At 39.3% G+C, this 15,288-nt stretch overlaps 1 protein-coding gene across 1 annotated transcript in view; it reads left to right on the forward strand.

The window, feature by feature from the left end:
* Positions 1-15,288, forward strand: part of WDFY4 (WDFY family member 4) — a 143,231-nt gene that overhangs the window by 59,726 nt on the left and 68,217 nt on the right. The window contains exons 37-38 of the mRNA XM_019471663.1: positions 513-704; positions 1,273-1,412. Coding sequence (XP_019327208.1) covers positions 513-704; positions 1,273-1,412 — 332 coding nt within the window. The remainder of the gene's footprint in view (positions 1-512; positions 705-1,272; positions 1,413-15,288) is intronic.

A 15,288-nucleotide genomic window follows, 5' to 3' on the forward strand; every position in this document is an offset into this window, starting at 1 on the left:
TTTTTTTTTTTTTTTTTTTTTAATATATATTGGCTTGGATGTGATGCAGCCAAATAAGTCTGATTTGCAGGGAAATACAGCAAAACAGCTCAGCACTTCCTTGTACAGCATCCTGTTGCTGTGACAAATTGTTTCACGACTTGGTTACGTTCCCCCACCATCTCTAATGATGTTTGGCAATAGGATGCTTTAGCACTCTATGATAACAAGATCATCAGAATTCTGATGAGATGGTTTTCCAAGGCAGAAATTAGTTAGAATAATCTGTCACTCCTACTTGTTCCTTTCAGGGAGTTGCAGTATAGTAAAAGAAATGTCCTGCTGTTTTCTGTATTAGACTAACTAGTCTGGCTTAGAACCTATGGAGGCAGTAGACAAAATGGAGCAACTTCACTGACTCCAGCAGTTACTCTGGACCAGCGCTGTTCCAAATGAGATGTTTTTGCTTTATCTGCTGCTTGACTTGTTACACAAAAAATGATTCTTCATTTGTAGTTTCTTTTGTTTCCTAGTCCATCAGGAGATTCTGAGAACAGTAGAAATCACGTGGAAGCAGCTCATTTCTCAGAGGCGGCAGGCTCTGGAGGACACTTACAAGATGGATCTTTCTGTGAAAGGAAATGACAAAGAAAGGGACATGAAGATAACAGACGTCACTCCTTTATGGGAAGAAATCATGACAAAAGCTTGGCAACACTTGATAGGTCTCTGTGCTTTTATGGAACACATTGTAGTAAGCAAAGACATTGCAGTAAATGCAGTGCTTAATGGAAAGCCGCTGATTCCTTGGTTATACCCTTCCTCTGCATATCACCTGCTAGATAACGCAGATTCTCAGTTTCTCCCATCCAGGATTATGATTGCTTTCTGTGTCATGCTGCAGCCCTTCTGTAATCATCTGGTGGTGTTGTAGGGCTCGTGCTGTACTGCAAGAAAGAGAAATCTCCTTAGACAATTGTATCCCATCGGAGAATTTAAAAGGGAGGATATTTGGGTGAAGAATGGCATCCCAATGTGTGTAGACCTGCAGGGATTCAAAGTTCATGTCTGTATAATGACACTGGTCTATGGCAGACCTCTGTGAGGCTTTTAAATAAAGACTTGAGAAGTACATGTTAATTCAGTGCTTCGCTTATAAATAGGAGGAGAAGCCAGCTGGAGTGAGGCACTGCCATGTTGTTATGTCTTGTGTAATGTGGATACAAACCCTCTACCTTCCCACAGGCTCAACTTCAAGTCTTACAAGCTTTTTTTTCCTGTTCTGGCCCACAGCATCTGAAAAGAAGATTCTCCAGAATAAAGCAGGGCCAGGCCTGCCATGGAGCAAGCACAATTCCTGGAGCGAAAGCCTGTCTTCAGCTATTAGATTGATGCCTGGCCGAAACACAAAGGAAACGACATGCAAATCTGAGGTAACTTCTGCTTTTTGTCTTTTCTGGCTCTGTCACCAGCTCTGCCTTTGATATGGCTCTGGGGAGTTTGTCTGGTCTTGGGAGACTTCTGAGTATGTCTGTTGACATGTTCCACTGTAAACTATTGCAGTTAAGGTTCCTTTTCTAGACTGCTAGAAATAATCACTAAGAAATAGTCACTGATCTGAAGAACTTCGGTTGGCAGCCTTAACATACAATGTATTAATGCATACTTTTTGCATGAGGCCTAACTGTTGCACTTGAAATGAAAACCCTAAGCAACCCGTGTGTGCTTGTGCTCACAGGGCTCTGCCTGGGTCAGAGCAAGGTGAGGAGATGCTGGCTTTGCTGCTGCTTTTGACTTACATCGCTTATGTAAACCTTGTCCTTCAGACACTGAATTAGTAGAAAGGATCAGGTATTACCATAGTACTGTCCTTTCATTTTCTACTCAATATGAAGTATTAAAGGTCCAAATTTTAGTTTAGCCTCAAGAGATAAGGAGACAAGTGCTTATATACACCAGGGATGGGTCTGGAGGGTATGCAGCATTCCTACTGCCAGCAATGCAGCTGGCCTATCTTTTCCATGTGTAAGCTCCTCCTTTGCTGAGAGAGAGGGCCATTTCCATGTTTTTGCTGGGCACTTGTCAAGAATACAAATAAAAAGCACCAGTTAGATGTTACTTGTTTAAGTGTGCTAGGGCTAGAGTAACCAGCTACAGGGTAGGGCAGCAGTGCATTGACAGAATATTCAGAGCTTTGGACTGAGCTTGTGTTATTGCAGTGCTGAACATATTAAGGTCTTTTTTTTGTCCTGCTGAGGAGACAGTGAGTCTGTTACAGCATCAGTTTAAGGAGTCTTAACCCTTTAGCTCAAGCTGTAGCAGGCTGCAGCTTTATCCCCAGTGATGACTGATTCACTTCCAGGTGTGTTGATCAGGAAGGCCATGATACACAAGTAATGTGTCTGATAGTACCTTATTGAGCTGCAACTTTTTTCGCAGCATGCCACAGCATCCTTCTCATTCCTTAAAATCACTTTGCTGCTTACAGAGTGAGCAAGTTCTTCGCAGGTACATATGTAGACTGTGATGTCATACTGCAAGAGCATCGAGTATTTGCCCTGGGGTCTGTTTAATTATTTTTTAAAATTAATTTTGATTATTACAGCTGATTACACCTCAGTGAGCAATGTAATTGATATTTGTAAATGTATCCCAAGGAACATTTTGTACAACATGCTTTTTGCTGTTGAAGGTTAAAGACTCCGTTATTGGTTTTTCCCTAAATATGCCCACATCATTAGTTCCTCCAGTGAAAAGGTTGCCATCTGGAAAAGGCAGCACGGAGACATTATTCAGGCACAAGTGCATGAAATTGGTGTTTCTGCATCTTCTGTCTCTCTTCTGCAAGGAAGCGGCTTATAATTAAAGGAGCTGGGTTTGGAGGAAACATTACTCATTTGGTGTTATTCCTTATCATGTCAAGGACTGACAGCTCCACAGCTCTGATAAATTGTTCCTCTCAATGAGATGCGAAGCTACAGTTCCAAATGTTGTTCTCCACTCTCCCTCTCCCCTTTTCTCCCTCCAGCCTATCTTTGAAAGAGTTTGATGCACTTTTCAGACGGATGAAATCTAAGGGGAAGAAAATTAATTTCTTTGTTCCCCAACAGCCCTCTTTCTTCATAGACTTCACAAGCAAGTTATAAGGTGGGATTTTCAGTATCAAAGGAAGTTGGGAGCACAAGTTATATTAAAAGTAAATGGTATTTGTGCTTCTAACTCGTATTTTTGACCTTACTTTGGTAGTCACTTTAAAGGTGCTGTAATGTGATTTTGTATCATTTGCAGTGTCTCAGGTGCCTTCTGTATTCACTTGGGAAAAATCTTCAGATACTGGCCTCTGTCTTCACTAGTGCCAGTTATGGACCTGTGTCCTACAGCGATAGGCACCTCCTTGAAACATTGAGATAAAAGGAAGAGTAGCAGTATGAACTACATAGTGAGAGACAAAGCCTTTAAATCCCATAGTAAAATAAAAATCTTTGCATTTACTGAGAGCTAAGCACAGTTGTTCCTAACTGAGCAAAGCTTATTAAATTTGAGAAAAGTGCAGAAATTCAGACAGGATTTCAAAGTTTTCCTCAGTAGAAAGAAGAAATGTGTTGGTTACTGGGTTGTTAATCTGATTCCTTTATAGACTGAAAATAAACAAAGTTGAAGCAGTAGTATCATTTGCTGCAGATTTAAAAAAAACAAACAACCCCCCCCCCTCAAAACTATCAACTTTTTCCCTGTTGTCATTTACAAGATAGCAAGAGTGCTTTTGAGACCCAAACCTCAATCTGGAAGAAACAGCAAAATTCAAACTATTCACTCCAGCAAAGGATCAGGCCCCATGTTTCTGCTGTACTTTCACTCGGGATCTCCAGCATCAGTGAAGCCAATTCCCTGCTATTTGGTGGCAAATGTCAGAATTAGCAATCAAATGCAGCTGTGTTTTCCCCATATTTCTGAATCTACTTTTCTATCTCATGCTCTGCTCTGGGCTTTGTCTGGAATGCATGATCGTTCAGAAAGGAGAGTGTGACCACATCTCTGGTAGTAGAAGGGTGGTGATCTGCTATGGTAATTGCTATCTTGTGCTTTCTTGGAAGTCTGAGTAGCCATGCAGGAGCAAGAGGAGGACCGTACAAAGTCAGATTTTTTTAATGCTTACAGGTGACAGAGTTGGGTAAGTTTGCCAGCAGGAGGGTCTATAAGACTCTGAATACAGTGCCAAAGGTTTCCAAATCATTGACTTTCCTGTTTCAAAGCGAGCCTTTTGATCTCTTGCTCTTTTTCCTCCCTTCCTCCCCCAGTCCCACTCCCCCTCAATTTTGCTGTCAGAATCTAGGATATGTATTTAATTTTTAGGTTAGTGATGACTGTTTTTGTCGTCTTCAACAAGGGACCACTATGACAACCATATTTCAGTAAATTGTAAAGCAGTCAACAGCTACCATGCAGTGTCCTGAGGCTCTTCCTGAGGATGAGTGCCTGAGCAAGGTTACAAGCAGCATACTTTTAACTAGCGTAAGACACACTGCCTCAGGGCTGTAGATATAGTTGTTATGCTTTACAAGAAATGCAGAGCCTCCTGAGTTCTACAGCAGGTCTGATCATGCCTGTCCTCTCCTGTTTTGGCTCATTAATTACATTTCTCTGTGCCAGATGCCCATATACCTTGAGAGAATGAAATAGAAAAGGTCTTTTTAATCCCAGTCTTCAGAATGAAGAGGTTAACAGAGACCTCCTAACTTGTAATTGCAAACCCAGAAACTTTATGGTAGGATTTTGGTCAGCAAATGTACACTTGTGAAGACAGCTATAGATAAAGAGCCAGCATCTGACCTCCTTTGTGCTGGTTTTGTCACTCTGTCCATTGCAAGAGAATTCCTTCTAGTTAAGTGATGGGAGAATGCAGCCTTTGAACTCTAAGAATTTTTGAACAGTTTGATGGATATCTTGGTTTCTTCTCTGCTGCCCTCAGTGCATGCAAGGTCACTGCAGAGCTAATGGCAAAAAAAGCATTTAATGGTGTAGCTCTGCAAACCAGAAAATACAAGGTGTTTAGTTTGGCTTGACTGGGAGTGATTCATTTTTCTTTAGTTGGCTTTGTAGTAAGAACCCATCTCTTGTGCTTACTTTTGTAAGCAACAGGCAGATTGTTAAACCCACAGCAAATCTGTAAAAGATAACTGCATCAATGTGTCAGTGAGAGCCGCCTTTGTCTCTGTGGATAATTTTCTGAAGTCAGGAGCTCCAAGAAAAGACCTCTTGGCTGAGACTTAAGTCACTGTCAGACACAGAATCTACTTCAGTTCCTTTCGAAAATTCTTCCTCTTAATTTTTTACAATGTAATATTTTATTTATTTATACTGATGGCTAAGCAGTCTTGATGTACCTGCTGAAAAGAAATTGCAAGATCATTAACTAGTTTAGGAAAGTGAGTTGTACGTCGTCATCACTGAGCAAGAAGATAGTGATATGACCAAGGACCACTTGAATTCTACATAGTTTCCTAACAACAGATATCCTTGGTTAAAGTAACAGTAAATGTCTCTCTGGCAAGCTCCACTGGAAGTTGTCTGTCGAGTCCTGCCTCTATAGATTCCCAAGAGGAAGAATCAAATCTCTTCTAGGAGTTAATTTTGAAGTTTCTTTTGAAGTCTGAGAAAGACATAAGCATGTTTCAAACAACATGTTATTTCAAAGACTTTGGACTTTCTTTAGTTTCAGATTTACAGGAGATTTACTTTTTTAGTTTTCTCATGTGTTTATTCACCAGGCTTTTCTCTTAGCCAGCAGCTAAAAGTGTTGTTGCTACAGAAAATTATTCATTTGTTACACCAAGAATGACAATCTTTTCAAATTCCACAGCCAGCAAAAAAATTTAAAAAAATTGTTTCACATGTAACACTCATTCTTAGGATAAATATGGCTAGTATACCTAGTATCTCTAGTGATTCACCTGTGGCGGTAATACACTGTGTTTTGAGACATATTTAAACATAAAATTGCCATTGAATTTCCATGGTTTGAACTACAGGCTTAAATTCCTTCCATGCTGGAAATGTAAATCTCTACATCAACACTTACAGGAGTTTTTTAATGTGTTTTATACAGCGCTAGGACTTAGTTACCTAGTACAAACAATAGCTGCATCACAGATACAGAATTAGTCCTGTCTGGGGCAGGGCTGTCACCCCACGAGTCCATCAGGAAAGAGCACTGGGGCTTCATTCATTTTATCAGCTTTTCAATTTTACTGAGTTTAAAAAAGCAAACATATAACGATATTTCTTTGAAAAGTGCATCATTTGTGTAACATCTTTATCTTCATAATAGAAGGATAATTAACATCACTAATTATCTAATTAAGTTCATTAACTATCCACCAACAGTGCACCATGAAGTTGACATTATGTTCTTCTGTCAACAAGCACTTTGATTTCTTAGGAAGTAATTAAGATGTAAATTAGCATGTCATTAAATGCACAAGGGAAGTTTGGAATCAAATATTCATTTCAAACTGCTCATAGCACACATTTTTTTTTTTACTTCAGTGAAAGCAGGCATTTTACTATTAATGATGTATATTAAACAATTTCCTTTATAATATTATTGTCTTGTTTAATAACTGGCTCAAAGCTAAATTACAGTATGTTGCAGCAAGCTGGAAAAAGTTCCTTTAACTTTGAACAAAGAAATTTTTATGTCCTTTAAGTGGATATCTGACACACTGCTCATTTATCATTTTCAGATTGTTTACAAGATCATAAAGAAATAATTCAGCAGGTCAATAAGTTAGAGAACTGCATGAAAACATAAAATGCAGAGCTATCTAATTTTACATAACACAAATCACTGAACTTTCTGAAATGTATGGGAATAATTTCCATATTCATTGAGGATAACTGTTTAACAAAGAAGTTGGAATATAAAGGTTGTATGATGATGAATACAAATTATTAGGCCGACTCAGATCCCCAGGCCACACATCCCACAGCCTGTCCCCTAAAAATCCAGTACCTGTTGCTACTGGAGATGGTGTGTGACAGCACAATGCACAGTAGAAAATTTATCCTAGCAAAGTTCTTCCTTTCTTGATTAGTATCAATTTCATCTTAAAACCTGAATACAAGAAATAATATCTCTTCCAAAACTTTTTGTGGGTAACTATTCAGAGGGAGTTTTTCCTGTGTTTTTAAACTCAGTGGTGTCCTGTGGCAATGAAGTCCCTTCATTTAATTACACATTGTATGAAAAGATGTTTTCTTTTATGTTTCCTGCATATTTTTTTAAAATATATTTTTGCCTTTCAAGCTAGAGATTGTGTCTGGTGCAGGTTTAAGCCTGGATATAGGATTTCAGTGAGTGGAGTTTAATGTTTAAAGCTGTTGGCATTGAAATCTCATCTTTCAAGAGCTGCTGGTTGCAGAGTTTTATTTTCACATAACAGGGATGATGCCAAATGAGTTCAATGGTTTTAATGTGGATGAAAGCAGAGTTTTATTTGGTTGCGGAGAACCCTAGAAACAAGTGCTAGCCACTGAAACAGTTTTTTTTTCTCTGCTGAATATATAGAAAGACAAATAATTTTTCATATTTCTTGGGAAACAAGTGAGCCACTGAAACAGTCTTTTTTTCTCTGCTGAATATATAGAAAGACAAATAATTTTTCATATGGTTCAAATATGTCTGTTTTCTTACGGAATTTTGATGCAATGCATTATTTATAATAATTTCAGAAAGAAATTGTTTGAATTAAATTGCTTTATATGGATTGTTTGATTCAAAAGCCTGAAGTGGCAATTGAAACTGAATCAAACTTACATTTTTGTTTTAAAACTTTGGGTGGAATCAAAATTCTCATCCACAGTTTCCCACAAGAAAATAGTTTTTCATTATTCATTATTTTTTAAGTTCTATATTTATTCTATTTTTAAAAACAAATAATGGATTCTTTCAGTGATGCTATTTATTATTAGAAATCTTTATAAGGAGAAGAATTGTGACCAAATTTGCTTATCAAGATGCTATGACTTTATATATGGTGTCTTGTCTCATGCAGGGAGCGGTATAAAATGTACATAGGAGTCTGGGTGCCCAGAAAATTAAGTATGAATTTCTATCAGACAGCAGGGACTGAAAATAGCTAAGAGTGCGAACTGGATGGTGGTACGTGCAAGTAGAGAACAGAAAATCAGGGGAGGTCCTAGAAATCTCTGCAAGATGAACTTAAAGGTTTCTCCTAAATGAAGGTGTAGGTTGCTAACCTGTACTGAAGTCTGTTGACTACTCATTTCTTGTTGTTCTCATCCTTGCTCGCCAAATTAAAGATAAAGCTTGGTTGTGCCTATCTGTGTCCCATTCATGCTTTCTGCTGCAGAGTAGCCTGTGGAATCCAGGATTGTTCTACAGGCACTAAAAAACTCCAGAAGTAATCTTGTCACCTTTAAAAGTGTGTCATTTTAGGAAAACTAATAATTTTAGGGGTCAAGGAAGAGATGTTTCTGTGTGTTCTGTACTCTGAGCTCTAAGCATACGCTAATGTTTACAGAATTCTTTCTTCAGCTAACAGATTAGAAGTGCACATTTTTCTTAAATAAAAGCCATAATTCAAATGTAATCAGAAAACGTCAGTGCATGAGGCTTTCAGATAAATGCATTGAGAGACTATATAATAAAGCCCTAAGTTACATACGCCTGTAGGATTTCATGGAAAATCACCATTTTAAACAGAAATGGGAAAATAGTGAGTAAGAACAAGTGAAGGAAAGAAGAGACCCCATTGCTATTCCCCATCATGCCAAAGCCTGATCTTCACCTTTCACTAGAGGTAAAAGCTAATACCTCTGCTGTCACAGGGTGGAAATGGAGCCCTCAAGAGGTTGAGTGAATTATCCCAAAGTCACAGAAGTCATTCTCAGAGATGGGATTAAAGAACAAATGTGTCTCGCCTCCCATTGTGCTTTTTTGCTATTAGGAGACAAGTTATCTGTTCTCCCAGGAATTCATCTCTTCAGTAGTATCATCTGTTGAAGGAGTGTGTGTGTATGGACACATACATATATACATCTATAGAGTTGCTATAGAAGTAGAGCTGCTTCTGGGATGCTTGAGTTTAGCTGATAAATACAGTGTGGAAGTCTCATCACATGTACACCATACTTCGGGTGTATCCTCTTGAAACCCACCCCTGTGTGTGGGTACACTTATGATGCACTGAAATATGGAGGTTTTTCTCATTAAGTTTGCTATTCCCCAACCAACTGGCGATGCCAGGAATCCATCCATGATCCTTAGGAGCAGTTGGCACTGTGCATTAGCCTCCTAGCGGGTTGAGGCACGAAGCTTCCATGCAACACTTAACTGCTGGAACTACAGTCTGTTGAAAAGCTAAATGAATTTTGGCAAAGTAACAATAAAATCCACATGGCAATAACAATTTTGTGATTCAAAGGAGCCTGCAAACAACCCTCAGTGTGGAGAGTATATGCTAAGGACTAGGACAAACCGCTCTTTGATCTGCTAAGGAAAAGATTATCTGCCTTAGCTTAAAGCTTGTTACCTGGTGACTAATGAAACAATTTTTCCTCTTATGAAATGAACTTACTTGCTTCCTAGTGCATAGTCAATTACTTGAAAAGTAATCTGGTCGCAAGATGGGTGGCTTATTGTTGCACAGGGTAGCAGTGTACCTGGTCTCTGATTCACTGTGTTAGATTTAGTAGGAGTAGTACACCTGGAGGTGTTATGCGCTTTGTCCCTGTATCTGAATACAATAGGGCTGGTGAATTGGAGACTTCACCCAGCTCTAGTAATTCATTGTAACACTTGGGTTCTTCTCTGTAAAACTGCCTTGCTAACTGTAATCCTATCCTCTGCTTATGAGGCTGATGAAGAAGGGATTGATTTATTCTCTGTGATTTAACAGGAAAGGACCAGAAGTATTGGGCTTTAATTGTGTATGTCAGGAGGGGAAATTCTGGTTAGATGTGTGGAAGAAGGAGCATGAGAACTGAAGTGAATACAAGAAGATAGTTTTCACACCTCAGAAGAGTTTAGGCTCAAAGCTTAACTGCTGACAATCTAGCTCTGTAAATATGTAAGTCATAGTGGTTCAGGAATCTTCCATTAAAAAGATTATTGGCTTTAGATGGTGACTGCAAAAATCAATCGCTTTTGTGAGAAAGTGTCTCCTTCTTAAGTCACATCAGCGGTGACAGGAGATCCACGCTTTTAGCGCATGTAGTCCAGAGGACAGAGCTGGTTATGGGGCTGCTGAGAGGAGCAATGCTGCACCACAGGTGGATGCCATATATATACTTATATATATACTTAAGTAAAACTGAACAATTTGCTCTTTATAAAATGGCATTTTCTTAGTGTTCTATTTAATCAAAAATGCAGCTTTTCTGTTTGATTCAAGATGGGAAGAGTATATCACATTAGTATAATATCATTTTTCTCATTCTAATGATGCTCATTTCCTGTTTCCCTCTTTTGCAGTCATCACCCATAGAGGTTTTAAGCATGTTTAATTGCCACTTCTAAGGTCCAAGTGCTGGGTATCTATTATCTGTATGTTTATATATTAACTGCTTGGATTAAAGGCAAATCTGCTCCCCTTCAGTAGCAGACAACCTGTATATAAAAGTTGCGAAGTATATGCCTAAACACATCCTGAAACACCGATTTCTTGAACCAGGGTCATGAAATCTGTTTCTGCCATGCGCAAACTCTTTGCCACTGTCACATATGCTATTTACATGCAGTTTGTTGTGTACCTAAGAGCTCCTTACCTGCTGTTCTGTTTTTGTATGCCCATGGAATACTTTCTAAAAACCTAGTGATTGCTTGAATAGCTGTAATTAGATCAAAAAACCTTCCATGTAGAATTGTGAAAGCCCAGGTTAGAGGAATAAGGTCTGTAGATTATTCCTGTGATATAAGATCTAATATCTGGTAAATCAGCTATACTAGAATACGATCTGGCACTGGGAACATAAGAGTAGAAGGGATTTGCAAATTGGTTGGTCAAATTGTTTCCCCTTCCTGCTGCTGCATGCTGTCACCATATACATCCTCTTTGTTGGCTTATCAGGCTGTTTCAAATTAGCTCAGGCTGGGTTTGCCCCATCACCAACCCCCCTTCCCCCACAACCAAATCATAGTGGCAGGATGTTCCAGAAACTCACTTCTCTTAGTTTCCCCATCTGTAGGCTAAAGACTTTGACCTCCTTCATAAAGACCTCTGAGATGTACTGGTGAAAAACACTGTACAAGAGTAGATATTTTTGTTATAGCTGCGATGCTATATGAATGCTCTTACTGTGTGTGCTTATATATTTATAATATTTATTTTGCTCAGAAGAGCTAAAGTAGTAGACTAATATCACTAGTTCTAGTCCTCACCAACAGATGACTAAAACACATGCTTCAAAACAAGTATGTGGGTATTCTCACTATCATCCATGGGACTATTCACTTGTCACAGTGAGGGATCTGGGTATTTGGGCTTTCCTTTTGGCTCTTCCAAGTCCGAAATTATTTTGTCTTGAAGTTTATTTCTATTTATTAAGAGTTTTGGCACATACTTTTGTGTGCATGTGTGTTCTGTAATACAACACATAGCCTTTAATTCCCCAAAGAAAGCCTCAAAGCGCAGAGGTCCAATGACATAATGTTTCTTTAGGAAAGAACTATGGCATATGTGGCATCTGTATCATGCAATATGAGTTTATTATGGCAAGCCTGAATATTCATGGGGTGCAGGAGTGTTAAGTGATATGAATATATAAAAAAAAAACCCCAGACATAAAACATTCCAGAGCTCAGTAGAGAATTGTTAACTTAGAAGTCACACCTCAACTTTTTTTTTTTCTTTTCAACCATTTCTTATTACAAGCAGCCTTTCAATTGCTTTAGTTGAAAGGAATTATAGAACATCCACTCTGGGTTTTTTTGGCATGCTAATTTCTCTGTTTGCCAGCATTTTTCTCCTTGCTGATTTTACCTTTTCCCAATGCTAATCATTTTCTCTCCTATTTGCATGAGGTCTCCATGCAGCAGGAGGAGAAAAGGTTTTTGATTTTGTGGTTTGGTTGTTTTAATAGGGAAATAGCTTGTAAATTCCATCACCTTTTCAAGCTCTAAATATTGGCTGGGGAATCTGAGGCAGCAAAACGACCTGATTCTACTTAGAATGTGATTGTCTAAGGCTGCAAAGTGGAGAAGTCTGTATAAAAAAGACTTAAAGCATGGTATCATACTCAGATTTTTAGGCCAGAATGGATCAATATGGCCTTTCAGTCTGCTCTTCCCTAAAATGCAGGTCATATTTCTTGCGTTTTCACCTGCATTCTGCATATGAAGCTCAAAACTTGTATTATGTTACACAATATTAACAATTGTCAAATCTGGCATATTGTTTTTGTTCAAGACAGATATTACACTGTGGCACTGTTGTATTTAATCTACTGCATAAACAGTTGCCATTGTAGGATAACCACCTACAATTTTTAATGGAAACTATTTGTTAGCAACTTGTTTGCACTAGCTGTTCATTAAGCATTACAGTGTAATTGTTCTGACTGAAAACTGAATAAATAATAGTCTGGTCTATATTCTCCATGTTTATTGGATATCTTTTTCAGGTTTTATTTTTGTTTGTTGGTTTGTTTTGAGGGTTCTTTTCCAATCACAGTTATCTCCAATTTTGTTAACTGTTCATTTCATATTCCAACCAGATGGTTTTCTTGGGGGGATGATAATCAGGGACATGTTCATCTGGTTGAAGATGGCTAGCTATAGGTCATTTGGAAGCCAAAGTGGTTAGTCTTCAGTTCACCAGACGTGGCTAGCAGAATTTTTCCTTCTTAGGACCCCTCATATGTTCCAAAGGCTAGGAGCTGGGTCACTGAAGTCAGTGAGAATCTTTCCAATGTGGATTTTGACCTTAGGGGTCTGATCGGTGACCATGAGTGAAATACAGACTATGAGCAACTTTGAAACAGCTGCCAGTAGAGCACTGACACGGCTTGAATAGCCTGTGGGTATCTGAAATGGTTGTTAATACTCGGAGGAATTGGTTGTCTATTCTGAATGGCTTTTACCCTGTGTCCACATAGAGCTGGGATCTCAGCTCTTCTCCTGTACTGAGCCCGGCTCAACAGCACAGAGATGCTGTTGCTTTCTAGGTCAGCCTTTATGGGAGTTTTATATGAATTATGGAATAGTTTTGTGAGGCCGCAACTGTGATTACAGGTTTAATGATGCTTTAAACAAACAAAAATGTAATGACTTTCATCAGTGTAAAACAGGAGCTTCCTGCAGGGAAACACCAATAAATGTGACTTCGCGGCAGGGGTACAGACCTGGCTGGCAGCCAGCAGTAATCGGCACACCACATAGACCTTGTGTGTTAACTTAATTATAGCACAGTGCAAGCAGCAGCTAGACAGTTTGCTGTGAGGAATCACTGCCAGCATGGCACAAAGTCCATGCATTTAAGTTACCCATCTGATCCATGGCTTTAGGTAGTGTGAGGCTGGGACTTCCGCAGCCAGTTTAGCCTCGTGCTGTGACTTACAGCAATCTCACCTTTGTCAGGGAAGCTTGGGTGAGCATGAGAGCCTTTGCCCGGCACTGGGGGCACTCTAACCTCTCCTGTATAATCTCAAACAGCTTCTGCCTTCTCTGCCACCACTGATCCTCAGGAATTTATCAAAGAAACAGATACTTCTGCTACTCTCTGTAATGCAGTTAATGGTCAGCCACTCTAATTCCTCCCCCCCCGCCCCATTTCATGGCTTTGGTGTACCTCTTGTAAGTTCCTGGGGAGGGCAAGCAATCTTATTTTGACTTCAAAATCATGTTCAAGTAAGCCTGCATCCTTCCTACACATTTGGCTGGCACATGGAATAGATATTTATGGTTATTTGGATACCATGACTTTTGGGATTCTGTTTCTTTCAGTAGTGATAAGGAGCATCATCTTGAGTCTGGTCCCAATGTGTTGTACCATTGACTTCAGGAAAAAAACATTGGTCTTTCAGAGAGCTTTTGGTTTGGAAAATTTTAAAGCAAATATACCCAGAAGATCAGACATGGCGTCATATAGTTGTAATAGGATAGTTAGAATCTTTTTCCAGGAAATACACTGTCAAACAGGAGAATTTTTAACTGTGACTGTTTGTTAGTAAGAAGGTTGTGATACTGAATTCCCCCCAGTAGCTACTTCTCAGCAGTCACACAAAGAGATACTGAGCAAGGAGAGAAATAGATGGAGCAGCTATCCTTCTGTTTGGATAGAAAAGTCTGAGTTACAAGACTGTAGAACAGTCTCATGAGTGTTGGACAGCCTGTTAAAGTGGAGTCTTGTGCTGGTTCTTCAGTTGCCTTCATGCAATAAGATAAAACAAGCCAGTAGCTTACTCAGCAGTTGTTCAGTACTTCAGCTATATACACAGCCTTTCAGCATGCTTTGTCTTTCTGGTCAGGCGAAAAAATGTCGTGAGAACAAATACTTTACTTCAAGCCTCTTTGGGACTCAGGATTTCATAGATGGCTAGGAGAAAGGGGGGAACAAACTTAGCATATTCAAAGCTGGAAGCTTGTCTTTGATTAAAGTTTAACAGGTGAATCTGAGGAATTAGTATGATAGTGAATATCCTAGGTTGTATTTTGTTGTTATTTGCATGATGCTAGTTTGGCATCTGAGGGATTCCACTGAGTTTAATAATGTTTCTGCTGATCTTTTCAAAAGGGAGGCTCAGATAGGCAGCGCTGATTGAAATTTTCTGGTTTGTGTTCTGTAAAGGTCTTGACTATGTGAATCTTGTCACCCAAAACCTGTGGGTTTTGGTGGAGTAGGTAAGAAGGAGTCAAGGAAGGCTGGACAGTCTTCAAGAATGAAATCTTAAAGGTGTAGGAGCAGGTTGTCCCCATGTACCGAAAGACGAGCTGGTGGGGAAGAAGACCAGCCTGGCTGAACAGAGAGCTTTGGCTGGAACTCAGGAAAAAAAGAAGAGGTTATGACCTTTGGAAGAAGGGGCAGGCAACTCAGGAGGACTACAAAGATGTTGTGATGTTATACAGGGAGGAAATTAGAAGGGCCAAAGCCCAACTACAACTTAATCTGGCTACTGCTGTAATAGACAATAAAAATGTTTCTATAAATACATTAGCAACAAAAGGAGGGCTAAGGAGAATCTCCATCCTTTATTGGATGTGGGGGGAAACATAGTGACAAAGGTGAGGAAAAGGCTGAGGTTTGCCTCAGTCTTTAATAGTAAGACCAGTTGTTCTCCGGGTACCCAGCC

This window comes from Aptenodytes forsteri, unplaced genomic scaffold (assembly GCF_000699145.1).
Source record: "Aptenodytes forsteri isolate BGI_AS27 unplaced genomic scaffold, ASM69914v1 Scaffold15, whole genome shotgun sequence".
In the NCBI taxonomy this organism is placed as follows: Eukaryota; Metazoa; Chordata; class Aves; order Sphenisciformes; family Spheniscidae; genus Aptenodytes; species Aptenodytes forsteri.